This window comes from Agelaius tricolor, unplaced genomic scaffold (assembly GCF_023055355.1).
Source record: "Agelaius tricolor isolate 1412-34295 unplaced genomic scaffold, bAgeTri1.0.p SCAF_99, whole genome shotgun sequence".
Classification (NCBI taxonomy): domain Eukaryota; kingdom Metazoa; phylum Chordata; class Aves; order Passeriformes; family Icteridae; genus Agelaius; species Agelaius tricolor.
This window is the reverse complement of record NW_027269359.1, coordinates 93,358-112,386: the sequence shown is the minus strand read 5'-3', so window position 1 is coordinate 112,386 and position 19,029 is coordinate 93,358. Positions and strand designations below refer to the sequence as shown.

The 19,029-nt window shown below is 47.5% G+C and overlaps 2 protein-coding genes across 2 annotated transcripts in view; both read right to left on the bottom strand.

The window, feature by feature from the left end:
- The window catches only part of LOC139585986 (cohesin subunit SA-3-like), a 45,288-nt gene extending 33,790 nt beyond the window's left edge, over positions 1-11,498 (bottom strand). Inside the window, exons 1-6 of the mRNA XM_071419089.1 lie at positions 11,280-11,498; positions 9,652-9,803; positions 6,929-7,002; positions 5,186-5,309; positions 2,853-2,951; positions 594-673 (exon numbers count right to left, since the gene is read on the bottom strand). Coding sequence (XP_071275190.1) covers positions 594-673; positions 2,853-2,951; positions 5,186-5,309; positions 6,929-7,002; positions 9,652-9,803; positions 11,280-11,460 — 710 coding nt within the window. The 5' untranslated portion in view covers positions 11,461-11,498. The remainder of the gene's footprint in view (positions 1-593; positions 674-2,852; positions 2,952-5,185; positions 5,310-6,928; positions 7,003-9,651; positions 9,804-11,279) is intronic.
- A 415-nt stretch (positions 11,499-11,913) lies between these two features.
- LOC139585973 (cohesin subunit SA-3-like) lies at positions 11,914-18,631 on the bottom strand. The gene is made up of 8 exons (XM_071419074.1): positions 16,853-18,631; positions 16,102-16,198; positions 15,871-15,966; positions 14,884-14,980; positions 13,785-13,861; positions 12,356-12,554; positions 12,080-12,287; positions 11,914-11,920 (listed from the first exon to the last, which is right to left on the bottom strand). The coding sequence occupies exons 1-8, from the start codon at positions 16,957-16,959 to the stop codon at positions 11,914-11,916; spliced, it is 888 nt and encodes a 295-aa protein (XP_071275175.1). The 5' UTR covers positions 16,960-18,631.
- Between the last annotated feature and the right edge of the window lie 398 nt (positions 18,632-19,029).

The window sequence follows — 19,029 nt, the reverse complement described above, 5'->3', positions numbered from 1 at the left end:
CTGGAATCTTCAGGATTTTGGGGTCAGAATTCCTGGATTTTGGGCTGGAATTCCAAAGAGTTTTGGGGTCAGAGTTCCCAGATTTTGGGGCTGGAATTCCCAGGATTTTGGGGTCAGAATTCCCGGATTTTGGGGCTGGAATTCCCAGGGGTTTTGGGTCAGAATTCCTGGATTTTGGGGCTGGAATTCCCAGATTTTGGGGTCAGAATTCCCGGATTGTGGGGGCTGGAATTCCCAGGGGTTTTGGGGTGAAATTCCCGGATTTTTGGGGCTGGAATTCCCAGGATTTTGGGGTCAGAATTCCCGGATTTTGGGGCTGGAATTCCCAGGATTTTGGGGTCAGAATTCCCGGATTGTGGGGCTGGAATTCCCAGGGGTTTTGGGGCTGGAATTTTCATGGTTTGGGGTCAGAATTCCTGGATTTTGGGGTCAGAATTCCCCCCAGAAAAATCAGGATTTAACCCCAAATTCCAGATTTTCCCCCGCCAAACTCCCAAATTGCTGCCCCCAAATCCCCCAATTCCCAAAATTCCCAAATTCTTCCCCAAATTCCCAAATTATTCCCAAATTTCCCCCATCATTCCCAGCCTCACCTGTCCATGGCCCTGAGCAGCCTCAGCACCTCCAGGGCCACCTGGGGCTCTTTGTCGTGGGCCATGGCCACCAACCGGGGCTGCAGGGCCAAAATCCCCAAAATTCCCCAAAAATCCCCAAAAACCCCCAAAAACCCCCAAAATTCCCCAAAATTCCCCAAAAATCCCCAAATCCCAAAAACCCCAATTCCCCAAATCCCCAAATCACCCAAATCCCCAAATCCCAAATTCCCAAATCCCCAAATCCCAAAATCCCCAAATCCCAAAAACCCCAATTCCCCAAATCCCAATTCCCCAAATCCCCAAATCCCCAAATCTCCCCCAAATTTCCCCAATTCCCAATTCCCAAATTCCCCAAAATTCCCCAAATCCCCCAAATCCCAAATTCCCCAAAACCCCAAATTCCCCAATTCCCAAATTCCCAAATCCCCAAATCCCAAATCCCCCAAATTCCCCAAATCCCAAATTCCCAAATTCTCAATTCCCAAATCCCCAAATCCCCAAATCCCAAAATCCCCAAATTTCCCCAAATCCTCAATTCCCAAAATCCCCAAATCCTAAATCCCAAATCCCAAAAACCCCAACTCCCCGAATCCCCAAAATCCCCAAATCCCAAAAATCCCCAATCCCAAAAATTCCCCAAAATTCCAAAATTCCCAAATCCCAAATCCACAAATCCCCAAATCCCAAAATTCCCAATTCCCAAATTCTCCAAATCCCCAAATTCCCCATCCTCAGCCCCTCCAGGGCCACCTTATTCCATTTTATCCCATTTTTATTCCATTTTTATCCCACTATAATTCCATTTTATCCCATTTTTATCCCATTTTCCCACTTTTCCCCCATTCCAGGTTTGTCAATCCCATTTTCCCTCATTCCAGAGAATTTTTATTCCATTTTCCCCACTTTTCTCTCCATTTTCCCAATTTTCCTCCCCATTTCCCCCCACTTTCCCCATTCATTTTTCCCCTTTTTTCCCCATTTCTTTTTCCCCATTTTCCCCATTTCCCCCCCAATATTTTCCATTTTCCCCATTTCTTTTCCCCCCATTTTCCCCCATTTCTTTTTCCCATTTTTCCCATTTTCCCCCATTTTCCCCCAATTCTGTTCCCCATTCCTTTTCCCCATTTTCCCCAATATTTCCCATTTCCCCCATTTCTTTTCCCCATTTTCCTCCCCAATATTTCCCATTTTTCCCCATTTCCCCCCCAATATTTCCCATTTCCCCCCATTTTCCCCAATATTTCCCATTTTCCCCAATATTTCCCATTTTTCCCCAATTTTTCCCCAATATTTTCCATTTTTCCCCATTCCTTTTCCCCATTTCCCCCCCCCAATATTTCCCATTTTTCTCCCCAATATTTCCCATTTTCCCCATTTTCCCCCCAATATTTCCCCTTTTCCCCCCAATATTTCCCATTTTCCCCAATATTTCCCATTTCTTTCCCCCAATATTCCCCATTTTTTCCCATTTTCCCCCATTTCCCCCCAGTATTTCCCATTTTTCTCCCCAATATTTCCCATTTTCCCCCCAATATTTCCCATTTTCCCCCAATATTTCCCATTTTCCCCCAATATTTCCCTTTTTTCCCCATTTTCCCCCAATATTTCCCATTTTCCCCATTCCTTTTCCCCATTTCCCCCCAATATTCCCCATTCCCCCCAATATTTCCCATTTTCCCCCAATATTTCCCTTTTTTTCCCCATTTTCCCCCATTTTTTCCCATTTCCCCCAATATTTCCCATTTTTTCCCATTTCCCCCCCAATATTTCCCATATTTCCCATTTCCCCCCATTTTCCCCAATATTTCCCATTTTCCCCCAATATTTCCCGTTTTCCCCCAATATTTCCCATTTTCCCCCATTTATTTTCCCCATTTCCCCCATTTTTCCCCCAATATTTCCCTTTTTTTCCCCATTTCCCCCATTTTTTCCCATTTTCCCCCAATATTTCCCTTTTTTTCCCCATTTTCCCCCAATATTTCCCTTTTTTTCCCCATTTCCCCCATTTTTTCCCATTTTCCCCAATATTTCCCATTTCTTTCCCCCAATATTTCCCTTTTTTCCCCATTTCCCCCATTTCCCCCCATTTTCTCCCAATATTTCCCATTTTCCCCCCAATATTTCCCTTTTTTTCCCCCATTTCCCCCATTTTTCCCCCAATATTTCCTTTTTTTCCCCCATTTTCCCCCATTTTTCCCAATTTTCCCCCAATATTTCCCTTTTTTTCCCCAATATTTCCCCATTTTCCCCGCTCACCTTGAACCTGGCAGTGAAGAGCTCCAGGTTTGGGGCCATTTCAGGATTTCCATAAATTCCCTGCAGGGCCCTGACACAGCTCAGCCTCACCTCCCCCTGCTGCAGGGGCAAAATGGGGCAAAAAAGGGAAAAAAAGGGGAAAAAATGGAATTTCTGCCATTTCCCAGCATTTGCCACAGGACTTTTCCCATTTTTCCCCATTTTCTCGGGATTTTTCCCATTTTTCCCCCATTTTCACACCCACATTCCTGAGCAGGCTCCACCCCAGGAACCTGAGGGGCCTCACTCAGGAATTCCCCATTTTTCCCCATTTTCTCCCCATTTTTCCCAATTTTTTCCCAATTTTTTCCAATTTTTCCCATTTTTTCCCATTCTTTTTCCCATTTTCACCCATTTTTCCCCATTTTTTCCCATTTTCCCCCATTTCCACACCCACATTCCTGTGCAGGCTCCACCCCAGGCACCTGAGGGGCCTCACTCATGAAGGGCCCAGGAATTTCCCATTTCTTCCCATTTTTCTCCATTTTTCTCCATTTTTTCCCATTTTCCCCCGTTTTTCTCCCCATTTTCCCATTTTTCCCATTTTTTTCGGATTTTTCCCCAATTTTTTCCCATTTTTTCCCATTTTTCCCCCATTTCACACCCACGTTGCTGGGCAGGGTCCAGCCCAGGAACCTGAGGGGCCTCACTCAGGAATTCCCCATTTTTCCCCTGTTTTCCCCCATTTTTCCCCATTTTTTCCCAATTTTTTTCCCATTTTTTCCCATTTTTTTCCATTTTTTTCGGATTTTTTCTGGATTTTTCCCCATTTTTTCCCATTTTTCCCCCATTTTCACACCCACATTGCAGAGCAGGGTCCAGCCCAGAAACCTGAGGGGCCTCACTCAGGAATTTCCCATTTCTTCCCATTTTTCTCCATTTTTTCCCCGTTTTTTCCCATTTTCCCTATTTTTTTGGATTTTTCCCCATTTTTTTCGGATTTTTCCCCATTTTTTCCCATTTTCACACCCACATTGCTGAGCAGGGTCCAGCCCAGGAACCTGAGGGGCCTCACTCAGGAAGGGCCCAGGAATTTCCCATTTTTCCCCTGTTTTTCCCCCATTTTTCCAATGATTTTCCCATATTTCCCCTTTTTTTCCCATTTTTTTCGGATTTCTCCCCATTTTTTCCCATTTTTCCCCATTTCCACACCCACATTCCTGTGCAGGCTCCACCCCAGGCACCTGAGGGGCCTCACTCAGGAAGGGCCCACGAATTTCCCATTTCTTCCCATTTTTCCCCATTTTTTCTCCATTTTTCCCCCGTTTTTCCCATTTTTCCCCATTTTTTTGGATTTTTCCCCCATTTTTTTCCCGTTTTTCCCCATTTTCTCGGGATTTTTCCCATTTTCCCCCATTTTCACACCCACATTGCAGAGCAGGGTCCAGCCCAGAAACCTGAGGGGCCTCACTCAGGAAGGGCCCAGGAATTTCCCATTTTTCCCCATTTTTCTCCATTTTTCCCCATTTTTCTCCATTTTTTTTTGATTTTCCCTGTTTTTTCCCATTTTTTCCAGATTTTTTCTGGATTTTTTCCCATTTTTCCCCCATTTCCACACCCACATTCCTGTGCAGGCTCCACCCCAGGCACCTGAGGGGCCTCACTCAGGAATTTCCCATTTTTTCCCATTTTTCCCCATTTTTCCCAATTTTTTCCCATTTTTCTCCATTTCTCTCCATTTTTCCCCATTTTTTCCCATTTTTTCCCATTTTTTCCCCGTTTTTTCGGATTTTTTTTTATTTTTTCCCATTTTCCCCGTTTTTCACCCCATTTTTGCACCCACCTTGTCGTGCAGGGTCCAGCCCAGGTATTTGAGGTGGCTGTTGGTCAGGAATTCCCCATTTTCCCCCATTTTTTCCCATTTTTTCCCCATTTTTTCGGATTTTTTCCGGATTTTTTCGGGTTTTTTCCCATTTTCCCCGTTTTTCACCCCATTTCTGTGCCCACCTTGTCGTGCAGGGTCCAGCCCAGGTATTTGAGGTGGCTGTCAGTCAGGAATTCCCCATTTTCTCCATTTTTTCCCCATTTTCTCCCCGTTTTTTCCCATTTTTTCAGATTTTTTCCCCGTTTTTTCCCATTTTTTCCCATTTTCCCCATTTTTCACCCCATTTCTGTGCCCACCTTGTCATGCAGGGTCCAGCCCAGGTATTTGAGGTGGCTGTTGGTCAGGAATTCCCCATCTTCTCCATTTTCTCCCCGTTTTTTCCCATTTTTTCGGATTTTTTCCCCGTTTTTTTGGATTTTTTCCCATTTTTTCCCATTTTCCCCGTTTTTCACCCCATTTCTGTGCCCACCTTGTCGTGCAGGGTCCAGCCCAGGTATTTGAGGTGGCTGTCAGTCAGGAAGGACTCGGGGAATCTCCTCACCCACAGCCCCAGCTCCTCCATGCAGAGCCCGCGGATCTCGGGCACCACGTCCCTGAAAAAGGACCCAAAATGCCCCAAAATCCACCCAAAATGTACCCAAAAGGGACCAAAATGCCCCAAAATGCACCCAAAAGGGCCCAAAATCCACCCAAAATGTACCCAAAAGGGACCAAAATGCCCCAAAATCCACCCAGAATCCATCCAAATCCACCCAGAATGAACACAAATGCCCCAAAATGCCCCAGAATCCACCCAAAATGTACCCAAAAGGGACCAAAATGCCCCAAAATGCCCCAAAATGCATCCAAAAGGGACCAAAATGCCCCAGAATCCACCCAAAATGCATCCAAAAGGGACCAAAATGCCCCAAAATGCACCCAAAATGAACCCAAAAGGGCCCAAAATGCCCCAAAATCCACCCAAAACCACCCAGAATGAACAAAAATCCACCCAGAATGAACTAAAATGCCCCAAAATCCACCCAGAATGAACCAAAATGCCCCAAAATGCACCAAAATCCACCCCAAAATCCACCCCAAAATCCATCCAAATCCACCCAGAATGAACCAAAATCCACCCAGAATCCACCCAGAATGCACCAAAATCCACTGAAAATGAACCAAAATCCACCCAAAATGCATCCAAAACCACCCAGAATGAACCCAAATGCACCCAGAATGAACCAAAATGAACCAAAATCCACCCAAATGCACCCAAAATGCCCCAAAATGCCCCAAAATGCACCAAAATGAATCAAAATCCACCCAAAATCCACCCAAATCCACCCCAAATCACCCAAATCCAACCCAAATACACCCAAAATCTTCCCCTTTGCCCCCAAAATTCCCCCCTGGACCCCAAAATCCGCCCAAAATCCTCCCCTTTGCCCCTTTTCCCTGATTTTCCCCATTTTCTCCCTGATTTTCCCCATTTCCCCCCATTTCTCCCGTTTTTTCCCCATTTCCCCCCATTTTCTCCCATTTCCCCCCATTTTCTCCCTGATTTTCCCATTTTTTCCCCATTTTTCTCCCATTTCCCACACTTTCTCCCATTTTCACCCCATTTTTCCCAATTTTCCCCATTTTTCTCCCTATTTTTCCCCATTTCCTCCCCGTTTTTCCCCATTTATTCCCCATTTTCCCCCATTTTTCCCCATTTCCCCCCATTTTTCCCCATTTTCCCCATTTTTCCCAATTTCCCCCCATTTTCTCCGTTTTTCTCCATTTTTCCCAATTTCCCCCCATTTTTCCCAATTTCCCCCCCATTTTTCCCCATTTCCCCCCATTTTCTCCCATTTTTCCCCATTTCCCCCCCATTTTCCCCATTTCCCCCCCATTTTTCCCCATTTCCCCCCATTTCCTCCCCATTTTTCCCATTTTCCCCCCGTTTTTCCCATTTTCTCCCATTTATTCCCCGTTTTTCCCATTTTCCCCCCGTTTTCCCCATTTTCTCCCCGTTTTTCCCATTTTCCCCCCATTTTTCCCATTTTCCCCCTGTTTTTCCCCATTTTCTCCCCATTTCCTGCCCATTTTTCTCCCATTTTCCCCCCATTTTCTCCCATTTATTCCCCATTTTTCCCATTTTCCCCCCGTTTTTCCCATTTTCCCCCCATTTTCTCCCATTTTCCCCCCGTTTTTCCCATTTTCCCCCCGTTTTTCCCCGTTTTCTCACCGGTACCGATGCACGAAGACGCCTTTGAAGATTCCGTTCATCAGCAGCTCCAGCTCCTCCTGCTGCTCCCTCAGCTGCGATTCCCAAAATCCCCAAAATTCCACCCAAATTCTCCCAAAAACCACAAAATTCCACCCAAAAACCACAAAATCCCACCCAAATTCACCAAAATCCACCAAAATTCCACCCAAAATCCCACAAAATTCCACCCAAATTCACCAAAATTCCCAAAAAAATCCACCAAAATCCCACCCGAGATCCACCAAAATCCACCCAAATCCCACCAAATTCACCAAAATCCACCAAAATGCCACAAAAAATCCCACAAAATTCCACCCAAATTCACCAAAATCCCACAAAATTCCCAAAAAGATCCGCCAAAATCCCACCAAAATCCCACAAAATTCCACCCAAGTTCCACCAAAATCCCCCAAAACCCCCACATTTTCACCTAAAATCCCCCCAAAATTACCAAAATCCCCCCCAAATCCACAAATCCCATCCCAAATCCAAGATTCCCAAATATTCACCTAAAATCTCCCAAAACTACCAAATTTTCACCTAAAATCCCCTAAAATCCCCAAATTTCCACCTAAAACCCCTCAAAATTCCCAAATTTTCACCCAAAACTACCCAAAATCCTGATTTTCCCCCATTTCCTGGGTTTTTCCCACCATTTTTCCAATTTTCTGCTATTTTCCACTCCTTTTTTGCTCCATTTTTCCCATTTTTTTGCCCATTTTTGCCCCATTTTTCCCCGTTTTTTTTGTGGTTTTCTGTGTTTTCTCCCCGTTTTTGCCCAAAATCCCGGTTTCTGGCCCCATTTCCCCTCATCCCCACCTGGCTGTGCCTGTCCCTGAGGCTCTCCAGGCTCTCCCTGCCCCTCAGCCCGGGCTCTTTCTGCCCCATTTCTTTGTGCTTTTACCCCATTTTCTCCCCGTTTTTTCCCATTTTTTCCCTGTTTTTTTGTGTTTTCTCCCCGTTTTTTCCCAAAATCCCGGTTTTTCTCCCCATTTCCCCTCATGCCCACCTGGCCGTGCCTGTCCCTGAGGCTCTCCAGGCTCTCGCTGCCCCTCAGCCCGGGCTCTTTCTGCCCTGTTTTGTCTCAGTTTCCCCCCGTTTTTCCCCCCATTTTTTCCCGTGTTTTTGTCCCATTTTTTCCCCGTTTTTTCCCAAAATCCCGGTTTTTCTCCCCATTTCCCCTCATGCCCACCTGGCTGTGCCTGTCCCTGAGGCTCTCCAGGCGCTCGCTGCCCCTCAGGCCGGGCTCCTTTCCCCCATTTTTGCTCCATTTTTTCTCTTTTTTTTCATGTTTTTTTCCCCATTTTTCCCTTTTTTTTGTGTTTTTCCCCATTTTCTCCCCGTTTTTGCCCAAAATCCCGGTTTTTCTCCCCATTCCGTGCCCACCTGGCCGTGCCTGTCCCTGAGGCTCTCCAGGCTCTCGCTGCCCCTCAGGCCGGGCTCTTTCTGCCCCGTTTTGGCTCAGTTTCCCCCCGTTTTTCCCCCCATTTTTTTGTGTTTTTCCCCATTTTCTCCCCGTTTTTGCCCAAAATCCCGGTTTCTGGCCCCATTCCGTGCCCACCTGGCCGTGCCTGTCCCTGAGGCTCTCCAGGCGCTCGCTGCCCCTCAGGCCGGGCTCTTTCTGCCCCGTTTTGGCTCAGTTTCCCCCCGTTTTTCCCCCCATTTTTTCCCGTGTTTTTGTCCCATTTTCTCCCCGTTTTTGCCCAAAATCCCGGTTTTTCTCCCCATTCCGTGCCCACCTGGCCGTGCCTGTCCCTCAGCGTCTCCAGGCGCTCGCTGCCCCTCCGGCCGGGCTCTTTCTGCCCCATCTTTGCTCCATTTTTGCTCCATTTTTTCCCATTTTTTTTCCCATTTTTTAGTGTTTTCCCCCCATTTTTTCGTGTTTTCTCCCCGTTTTTGCCCAAAATCCCGGTTTTTCTCCCCATTTCCCATCATGCCCACCTGGCCGTGCCTGTCCCTGAGGCTCTCCAGGCGCTCGCTGCCCCTCAGGCCGGGCTCTTTCTGCCCCATTTTTCCCCCATTTTTCCCCATTTTTCCCCCGTTTTTCCCCACTTTTCCCCATTTTTTTGTGTTTTTCCCCATTTTCTCCCCGTTTTTGCCCAAAATCCCGGTTTTTGGCCCCATTCCGTGCCCACCTGGCCGTGCCTGTCCCTGAGGCTCTCCAGGCGCTCGCTGCCCCTCAGCCCGGGCTCTTTCTGCCCCATTTTTCCCCCATTTTTCCCCATTTTTCCCCCGTTTTTCCCCACTTTTCCCCATTTTTTTGTCTTTTTCCCCATTTTCTCCCCGTTTTTGCCCAAAATCCCGGTTTTTCTCCCCATTTCCCCTCATGCCCACCTGGCCGTGCCTGTCCCTCAGCGTCTCCAGGCGCTCGCTGCCCCTCAGGCCGGGCTCTTTCTGCCCCATTTTTCCCCCATTTTTCCCCATTTTTCCCCCATTTTTTAGTGTTTTCCCCCCATTTTTCCCCATTTTCACCCCGTTTTTTCCCAAAATCCCGGTTTTTCTCCCCATTTCCCCTTGTGCCCACCTGGCCGTGCCTGTCCCTCAGCGTCTCCAGGCGCTCGCTGCCCCTCAGCCCGGGCTCTTTCTGCCCTGTTTTGGCTCAGTTTCCCCCCGTTTTTCCCCCCATTTTTTCCCGTGTTTTTGTCCCATTTTCTCCCCGTTTTTGCCCAAAATCCCGGTTTTTCTCCCCATTCCGTGCCCACCTGGCCGTGCCTGTCCCTGAGGCTCTCGAGGCGCTCGCTGCCCCTCCGGCCGGGCTCCTTTCCCCGCTCGGCCGCCAGGAGGCGCTCGCAGCTCCGCTGCTGCCGGCCCAGCCCCAGCGCCAGCTCCACCAGAGAGCTCAGAACCTTCAGCGCTGGGATGGGGGGAAAAACGGGGGAAAACGGGAAAAATGGGGGGAAAATGGGGGAAAAACGGGAAAAATGGGGGGGAAACGGGAAAAATAGGGGAAAAATGGGGTGAAAACGGGGGAAAAATGGGGAATATGGGGAATATGGGAGGGAAAAGGGGAAAAATGGGGAGATATGGGGGGGAAATGGGGGAAAAACGGGAAAACGGGAAAAATGGGGGAAAAAATGGGAATATTGGGGGGGAAAATGGGGGAAAACGGGGAAAACGGGGAAAATGGGGAATATGGGGGAAAAATGGAAATATTGGGGGGGAAATGGGGGAAAACGGGGAAAACGGGGAAAATGGGGAATATGGGGGGAAACGGGGGAAAATGGGGGAAAACGGGAAAAATGGGGGAGATGGGGTGAAAACGGAAAAATGGGAATAATGGGAAATATGGGGTGAAAACGGGAAAAACAGGAAATATGGTGTGAAAACGGGAAAAATGGGGGAAAAATGGGAATATTGGGGGGGAATGGGGAAAACGGGGAAAAATGGGGAATATGGGGAAAAACGGGGAAATGGGAAAAATGGGGGGAAATATGGGGTGAAAACGGAGGGAAATGGGAAAAATGGGGGAGATGGGGTAAAAACAGGGGAAAACAGGGAAAATGGGAAATATTGGGGCAAAAACGGGGAAAACGGGAAAAACGGGAAATATGGGGAGATATGAGGAGATATGGGGGGAAATGGAGAAATATTGGGGGAAACGGGCAAAAAACAGGGGGAAAATGGGCAAAAATTGGGACAATGGGAAATATGGGGGGAAATGGGAAATATTGGGGAGGAATAGGGAAATATGGGGGAAATGGGAAATATTGGGGGAAAATGGGAAAAAAAATGAGAAAAAGATGGGAAAAAATGAGACAAACTAAGGAAAAGAGCAGGGAAAAAACAGGGTAAAAAAACAAGAAAAAGAAAAGAGAAAAAAAGTGAGAAAAAAACCCAGAAAAAACCAGGAAAAAAGGAGGAAAACCAGAGAAAAAAGAGAAAAACAAAAGAGAGAAACATCAGGAAAAAAAAAAAAAAACAAACAGAAAGAACCAAAAAAACAAGAGAAAAAATAGTGGAAAATATTGAAAGAGAAAGGAACAGAAAAAAAGTGAGAAAAACAAAGAAAAAATAGAAAAAAAAAGAGAGAAAAATCATGAAAAAAACAATAAAAAATAAGAAAAAAAGGGAAAAAAGTGAGAAAAATCAAGAAAAAAGAGAAAAAAAAGAAAAAAAAATGAAAAAACAATAAAAAAAAAAAAAAAGGGGAAAAATGTGAGAAAAACCAAGAAAAAATAGAAAAAAAGAGAAAAAAATCATAAAAAACCAATAAAAAATAAGAAAAAAAAGGGGAAAAAGCTGAGAAAAAGCAGGAAAAAAGAGGAAAAATCAGGAAAGAAGTGGGAAAAGCAGGAGAAGAGAGGCCAGGGCAGGAGTGGGGCAGCCCCACCTGCCAGGGTGCCCGTGTGGCGGAACGGGCGCACCTGGGAGTCGGCCAGGCCCGTGAGGAACGAGAGCAGGGAATCCATGAGGAACCCGTCCTGCAGCTCCCGGTGCTGCCCACGGGACACCAGGGACACCAGGAGCTGGGAGAAACCAGAGCGGAACCGGGGCCAGGGAGGGGAGTCCATGGAGAGAGGGTACTGAGGGGAGTCCTAAAAATATAAATATAAATGTGAATGTATCCATGAGGAACCCGTCCTGCAGCTCCCGGTGCTGCCCGCGGGACACCAGGGACACCAGGAGGGCACAGAAACCAGAGCGGAACCGGGGCCATGGAGGGGAGCTCAGGGACAGGGGGTACTCTGGGGAATCCTGGAAATAGAAATATAAATGTAAATGTATCAATGGATCCATGAGGAACCCGTCCTGCAGCTCCCGGTGCTGCCCACGCTGCACCAGCACTGCCAGGAGCTGGGAGAAACCAGAGCGGAACCGGGGCCAGGGAGGGGAGCTCAGGGACAGGGGGTACTCTGGGGAATCCTGAAAATATAAATAAAATATAAATATAAATATAAATGTGAATGGATCCATGAGGAACCCGTCCTGCAGCTCCCGGTGCTGCCCACGGGACACCAGGGACATCAGGAGCTGGGAGAAACCAGAGTGGAACCGGGGCCAGGGAGGGGAGTCCATGGAGAGAGGGTACTGGGGAGAGTCCTGGAAATGGAAATATAAAATATAAAATATAAAATATAAAATATAAAATATAAATGTGAATGTGAATGTATCCATGAATCCATGAGGAACCCGTCCTGCAGCTCCCGGTGCTGCCCACGGGACACCAGCACTGCCAGGAGCTGGGAGAAACCAGAGCGGAACCGGGGCCAGGGAGGGGAGCTCAGGGACAGGGGGTACTCTGGGGAATCCTGAAAATATAAATAAAAATAAAAATGTATCAATGGATCCATGAGGAACCCGTCCTGCAGCTCCCGGTGCTGCCCGCGGGACACCAGCACTGCCAGGAGCTGGGAGAAACCAGAGCGGAACCGGGGCCAGGGAGGGGAGTCCATGGAGAGAGGGTACTGGGGGGAATCCTAAAAATATAAATATAAATATAAAATATAAATATAAATGTGAATGTGTCCATGAGCACAGACAGGAACCCGTCCTGCAGCTCCCAGTGCTGCCCACGCTGCACCAGCACTGCCAGGAGGGCACAGAAACCAGAGTGGAACCAGGGCCATGGAGGGGAGCTCAGGGACAGGGGGTACTCTGGGGAATCCTGGGAATAAAAATAAAAAAATAAATATAAAAAAATATAAATAAAAAATAAAAATATAAATATAGATTTGTGCCTAAATCAACCCAGAACCAGCACTGCCAGGAGGGCACAGAAACCAAAGCGGAACCAGAGCCAGGGATGGGAGCTCAGGGACAATGGGCACTGTGGGGAATCCTAAAAATGTGAATATAAATATAACTATAACTAACTATAACTATAACTATAACTATAAATATAAATATGAATATAAATATAAATATAAATATAAATATAAATATAAATATAAATATAAATATAAATATAAATATAAATATAAATTTGTGCCTAAATCAACCCAGAACCGGCCCTGCCAGGAGGGCACAGAAACCAGAGCGGAACCGGGACCAGGGAGGGGAGCTCAGGGACAATGGGAACTCTGGGGAATCCTAAAAATAAACATAAGAATATAAATATAAATTAAAATAAAAATAAAAATAAAAATAAAAATAAAAAATAAAAATTAAAAAAAATAAAATAAAATAAAAATAGAAATTTGCGCATGAATGAACCCAGAACCAGCACTGCCAGGAGGGCACAGAAACCAGAGCAGAACCAGGGCCAGGGAGGGGGGCTCATGGACAATGGGCACTGTAGGGAATCCTAGAAATAAACATTAAAATAAACATAAAAATAAAAATAAAAATAAAAAATAAAAATAAAATAAAAATAGAAATTTGTGCATAAATCAACCCAGAACCGGCCCTGCCAGGAGCTGACAGAAACCAGAGCAGAACCAGGGCCAGGGATGGGAGCTCAGGGACAATGGGCACTGTGGGGAGTGCTGAAAACATAGCAATATAAATGTAAAAATTAATAAATAAATGTAAATGTAAATGTAAATGTAAATGTAAATGTAAATGTAAATATAAATTTGTGGAAAAATCCACCCAGAATTGGCCCTGCCAGGAGCTCTGAGAAACTGGAACGGAACCAGGGCCAGGGAGGGGAGCTCAGGGACAATGGGCACTGTGGGGAGTGCTGGAAATATAAAATATAAATATAAATATAAATATAAATATAAATATAAATGTAAATGTATCCATGAACACAGACAAACACCAGGAAAAAGCACCAAAAATACCAGAAAAAACTGCCAAAAATTGCAGGGGGAAGCTGGAAAATTCCCCGGAAAAAGCCAAAATTCCCAGAAAATTCCCTGAAAATCCCAAATTCCCAGAAATTTCCCGGTACCTCCTGGAAGGTCTCGGTGAGCCTGCGGATGATCTCGGAGTTCTGCAGCTCCCGGAACATCTGCGGGGTCACCACGCCTGGAAATGCAAAAATTCCCTTTTCTGACAATCCAAAATCCCAAAATTCCACAATTCCACAATTCCCCAAGCCCAGAACGCCCAAATTCCCCATTTTTCCCAATTCCAGCCCCACAATTCCCAATTTCCCAACCCCAGAATCCCCAGGATTCCCCATTTGCCCTCATCCCAATCCCATTTTCCCCATTTTTTCCAATTTTTCCCTCATTTTCCCCCTCATTTTCCTCATTTTTCCCTCATTTTTCCCTCATTTTCCTCATTTTTTCCCTCATTTTTCCCTCATTTTCCTCATTTTTTCCCTCATTTTTCCCCATTTTTCCCCCTCATTTTTCCCCTCATTTTCCTCATTAACCCCATTTTCCCTCATTTCCCCTCATTTTCCCCATTTTTCCCCTCATTTCCCCTCATTTTCCCCCTCATCTTCCCCCCATTTTCCCCATTTTTTCCCTTCGCTTTTTTTCCCTCATTCCCCCCTCATTTTCCTCATTTCTTTCCCCATTTTTCCCTCATTTTTTCCCTCATTTCCCCCTCATTTTTCCCCTCATTTTCCCCATTTTTCCCCTCATTTTCCCCATTTTTTCCCTCATTTTTCCCATTTTTCCCCATTTTTTCCCCATTTTTCCCCTCATTTTCCCCATTTTTTCCCCATTTTCCCAATTTCCCCGTTTTTCACCCCATTTTTCTCACCCCTGCAGCCACAGGAGCGCACGGTGAAGTTGAGCAGCTCCAGCAACTCCCTCATTTCTCCCTTGGTTTTCCCCATTTTTTCCCCATTTTTCCCCTCATTTTCCCCCATTATCCCCATTTTTCCCCTCATTTTCCCAATTTCCCCATTTTTTCCCCATTTTTCTCACCCCTGCAGCCGCAGGAGCGCACGGTGAAGTTGAGCAGCTCCAGCAACTCCCTCATTTCTCCCTTGTTTTTCCCCATTTTTTCCCCATTTTTCCCCTCATTTTCACTCATTTTTCCCATTTTTCCCCTCATTTTCCCAATTTCCCCGTTTTTCACCCCATTTTTCTCACCCCTGCAGCCGCAGGAGCGCACGGTGAAGTTGAGCAGCTCCAGGAACGCCGGCTCCCGGTCCCGCCGGTACCACTCCAGCCACTCGTCCACCAGGGTCTGGGCAGGAGTTTGGGGCAAAAAAAGGAATTTTAGGGAAAAAAGGGAAATTGGGAGGGAAAAAACAGGAATTTGGGGGAAAAAAATGGGAGTTTTGGGGAAAAAAATGGGAATTTTGGGGGGAAAAATGGGAGTTTTGGAGGGAAAAATGTGAATTTCGGGAGGGAAAAATCAAATTTTTATGAGGGGGAAAATTGAGATTTCAGGGGGGGAAAAATTATAAATTTCAAGGGGAAAAAAGAGAATCTCAGGGGAAAGAGAATTTTGGGGAAAGATGGAAATGGGTTGGGGAAAAATAATTGAAATTTTGTAGGGGAAAAAACTGGAATTGTGCAGGGAGGGAAAAGGAATTTTAAGGGAAAATACACAGGGGTTTAAGGAAGGAAAAAAATCTGGAGATTTTTGGGGGAAAAACGCAGAAAATTCAGGGAAAAAAGAGTTCCAGAGGTAAAAGGCAATTTCAAGGGGAAAAAATCGGAATTTCAGGGAAAAAATGGGAATTTCAAGGGGAAAAACGGGAATTTCAGGGAAAAACAGGAATTCTAGGGGAAAAATGGGATTTTCAGGGAAAAACGGGAATTTCAGGGAAAAACAGGAATTTCGGGGGGAAATCGGGAATTTCAGGGAAAAAAATAGGAATTTCATGGGGAAAATGGGAAATTGAGGGGAAATCAGGAGTTTTGGGGGGAAAACCAGGAATTTTGAGGAAAAAACCCAAAATTCTGGAAGAAAAAAATCCTGAATTTCCGTGAAAGAAAACCGGGAAATTGAGAGGAAAAATGCGGGAATTTTGAGAGAAAAACGGGGATTTGAGGGGTAAAAGGGAATTTGGGGGAAATCCTGGGAATTCTGGGAACCTCCCAAGGGTTTTTTTTCCACTTTTTCGGTACCTCCGTGGCCACTTTGCCCGAAAAAACGGCCTCGAACAGGGAATTCTCCTCCGGGTCCCGCCCGTCCCCGCCGGAGACGCGGGAGCGCTTCGGGGCCTGAGGGGAAAAGGCGGGAAAATCAGGGAAAATCGGGAAAAATGAACAAATATGAGGGGAAATGGGTGGGAAATGAACAAAAATGAGGGGAAATGGGTGGAAATTCCCTCAGAAATGGGGGATTTGGGGACTTACGAGGCTGCCGGGGGCTCCTCGGGGCGGGCCCCGCTTGCTCCGGGGCCGCAGGGAGGCCTCGAAGTCGCTGCCGGAGTCGGAACCGTCCGGGAATTCCCTGAGGGGATTTGGGGGGAAAAGCGGGAATTTTGGGGGTGAGGTGGGAAAAGAGGGGGGTAAAAGAGGGGGAAATGAGGAAAAACAGGGAAATGAGGGGAAAATGGGGGATATGAGGGAGGAAAATGAGAGAGAAATGCGGAAAATGAGGGGGAAATGAGGGGAAAAATAAGGGAAAAACACGGGGGAAATGAGGGAAAAACGGGGGGAAAATGAGAGAAAAAATGGGGAAAACGAGGGGGGAAAAGGGATGGGATTGGGAGAAATGGGGAAAAAAAGGAAAATGAGGGGGGGAAATGAGAGAAAAAATGGGGAAAATGAGGGAAAAAAACGGGGAAACGAGGGAAAAAACGGGGGGGAAATGAGGGAAAAACAGGGGGAAAATGAGAAAAAAATGGGGAAAATAAGGGGAAAATGAAGGAAAGGTGGGGAAGATGAGGGGAAAATGAGGAAAAACGGGGGAAATGGGGAAAAACTGAAAAAAAATTGTAAAAAAACTGAGGAAAATGGAGCTGGAACTAGGAAAAAGCGGGCTAAAAAGGAGCTAGGACGGGGGGAAAAATGGGCCAGAAATAAAGAAATTCTGGGAAAACTGGGGGAAATGATCGGGGAAAGGGGAACGAGAGGGGTTTTGGGACATTTCCAAGGAACTCACGGGGAGCTGGGGGAGCCGCTCCGCGGGGCCGATCCCGGAGCGGGGCCGGAGGAGGATCCTGAGGAGGAGCCCGAGGGACGGAGCCGGGGGGAGCGGCGGGGAGCCATGGGGGAGCTGGGAAAGGGGGGAAAAATAGGGAAAAAATGGGGAAAACAGGGGGAAAACGGGGAGAAAAGGGGATTCTGGGGGGGTCTCTAAAGGCTGGGACCCACCCAGAGCAGAGAATGGGGGGTGGGAGCACCGAAGTTCCCTCAGGAGGAAAGAGGGAGCACAAAATTCCCTCAGAAGGGAAAGGTGAGGGGTGGAAGCGTCAAAATTCCCTCAAAAGGGAAAAAATGAGGGGTGGGATACCCAAAACTCCCTCAGGGAAAAGACGGCGAGCCTAAAATTCCCTAAAAAGGGAAAAGTGAGGGGTAGAAAGCTCAAAATTCCCTCAGGGAAAAGAGAGGGAGCTCAAAATGGCCTCAGAAAGGAAAAGTGAGGGGTGAGAGTCTCAAAATTCCCTCAAAAGGGAAAAATGACGGGTGGGACCCCAAAATCCCCTCAGGTTACAATTCCGGGGGTGAATGAAGCCCTTCCCTCACATTTGTGGAGTCAAAACCCCTGAAAAATCCAACAAAAAAATCCCCAAACCCCCTGGATCACACCAAGGGGCCTCTGAGAGCCCCCACAGACCCCAATTTAAGGAATGGGGGTGAAGCTCCCCCTCAGAAAACCCCTCTGGACTGCGGAGACTAAAGCTGCCCCTCATAAATCTCTCAAAGACAGTAGGTCAGGACTTTTTGGAGCCTCTCAGACCCCCCCAAACCCCAATTTAAGGAGTGGGGGTGAAGTCCCCCCCTCACAAAACCCCCCTGGAATGAGGAGAGTGAAGCCTCCCCTCACAAATCTCTCAAAGAGAGAAAGTCGGGACCTTTTTTGGTCTCTCAGACTCCCCCAAACCGCAATTTGAGGGGCAGGGATGAGCTCCCCCCCTCACAAAACTCCTCTGGAATGAAGGGAGTGAACCCCCCCCCCTCACAAAAACCCCTCGGCTCCCACAGAGGGGCGGGGTCGGAGCCTTTCAGCTCCCCAAAACCCCTCTCAAGGAACCTGCGAACCCCTCGTGCCCCTCCCTCACCTTTACGGGGCTGAAAGTCCCGAAAAAACTGAAAAACTCCCCCCAGAAAACCCCGCCGAAACTGCCCCACCTCACGCCTGCCTCGCTTCGCGCCAAAACAAAATGGCGCCCGCCACGTGCCCCAGCCTACGTGGGCGTGGCTACGCGTGATCACGTGGTCTGAAGGCGCGCCGCGCTGTGGCGAAGTGGGCGTGGTCACATCGGTCACGTGACTCGTGGCGTCAAAACCGCAGCGGGGCCGCTCCGTTGGGGGGGGGAGGTCCCAAAAAAACCCAAAAAACTCCAAAATTTGGGGATTCTGACGGGAATTTGGCGTTTGGGGGGGATGTAGGGGGCCGGGGGGAGCTGTAGGGGTTTGGGAGGGCGGCAGGGGGTCGGGGGTTCTCTGTAGATTCGGGTTCTTTATGGACTGGGGGGTCCCTAAAACCCCCAAAATTTGGGGATTCTGACGGGAATTTGGGGTTTGGGGGGATCTGGGAGGTTTGGATTCCATTCCTGGCCCCGAACCCCATTCCTGATCCTATTCCCGATCCCATTTCCCGCTCCAATCCCAAATCCCAAACCCCGATCCCAAATCCCTTTTCCCGACTCTGACCCCAAATCCCAAACCCCGCCCCGATCCCAAATCCCTTTTCCAAACGATCCCGATCCCAAACCCCTTTTCCCGATCCCAAACCCCTTTTCCCGATCCCAAATCCCTTTTCCTGTTCCCAAATCCCTTTTCCCGGTCCCAAATCCCTTTTCCCTTTTCCCGATCCCTTCCCCATCCCGAGCCCGCTCCGCCCCGTTCCCAAACCCCTTTTCCCAGTCCCTTTTCCCGTTCCCAAACCCCTTTTCCCTTTTCCCGATCCCTTTTCCCAGTCCCGCCCCCGCCCCGTTCCCAAACCCCTTTTCCCGTTCCCAAATCCCGATGCCTTTTCCCGATACCTTTTCCCGCTCCCTTTTCCCGTTCCCAAACCCCTTTTCTCGATCCCTTTTCCCAAACCCCTTTTCCCAATCCCAAACCCCGTTCCCGACCCCTTTTCCCGATCCCTGTTCCCATCCCGCCCCCGCCCCG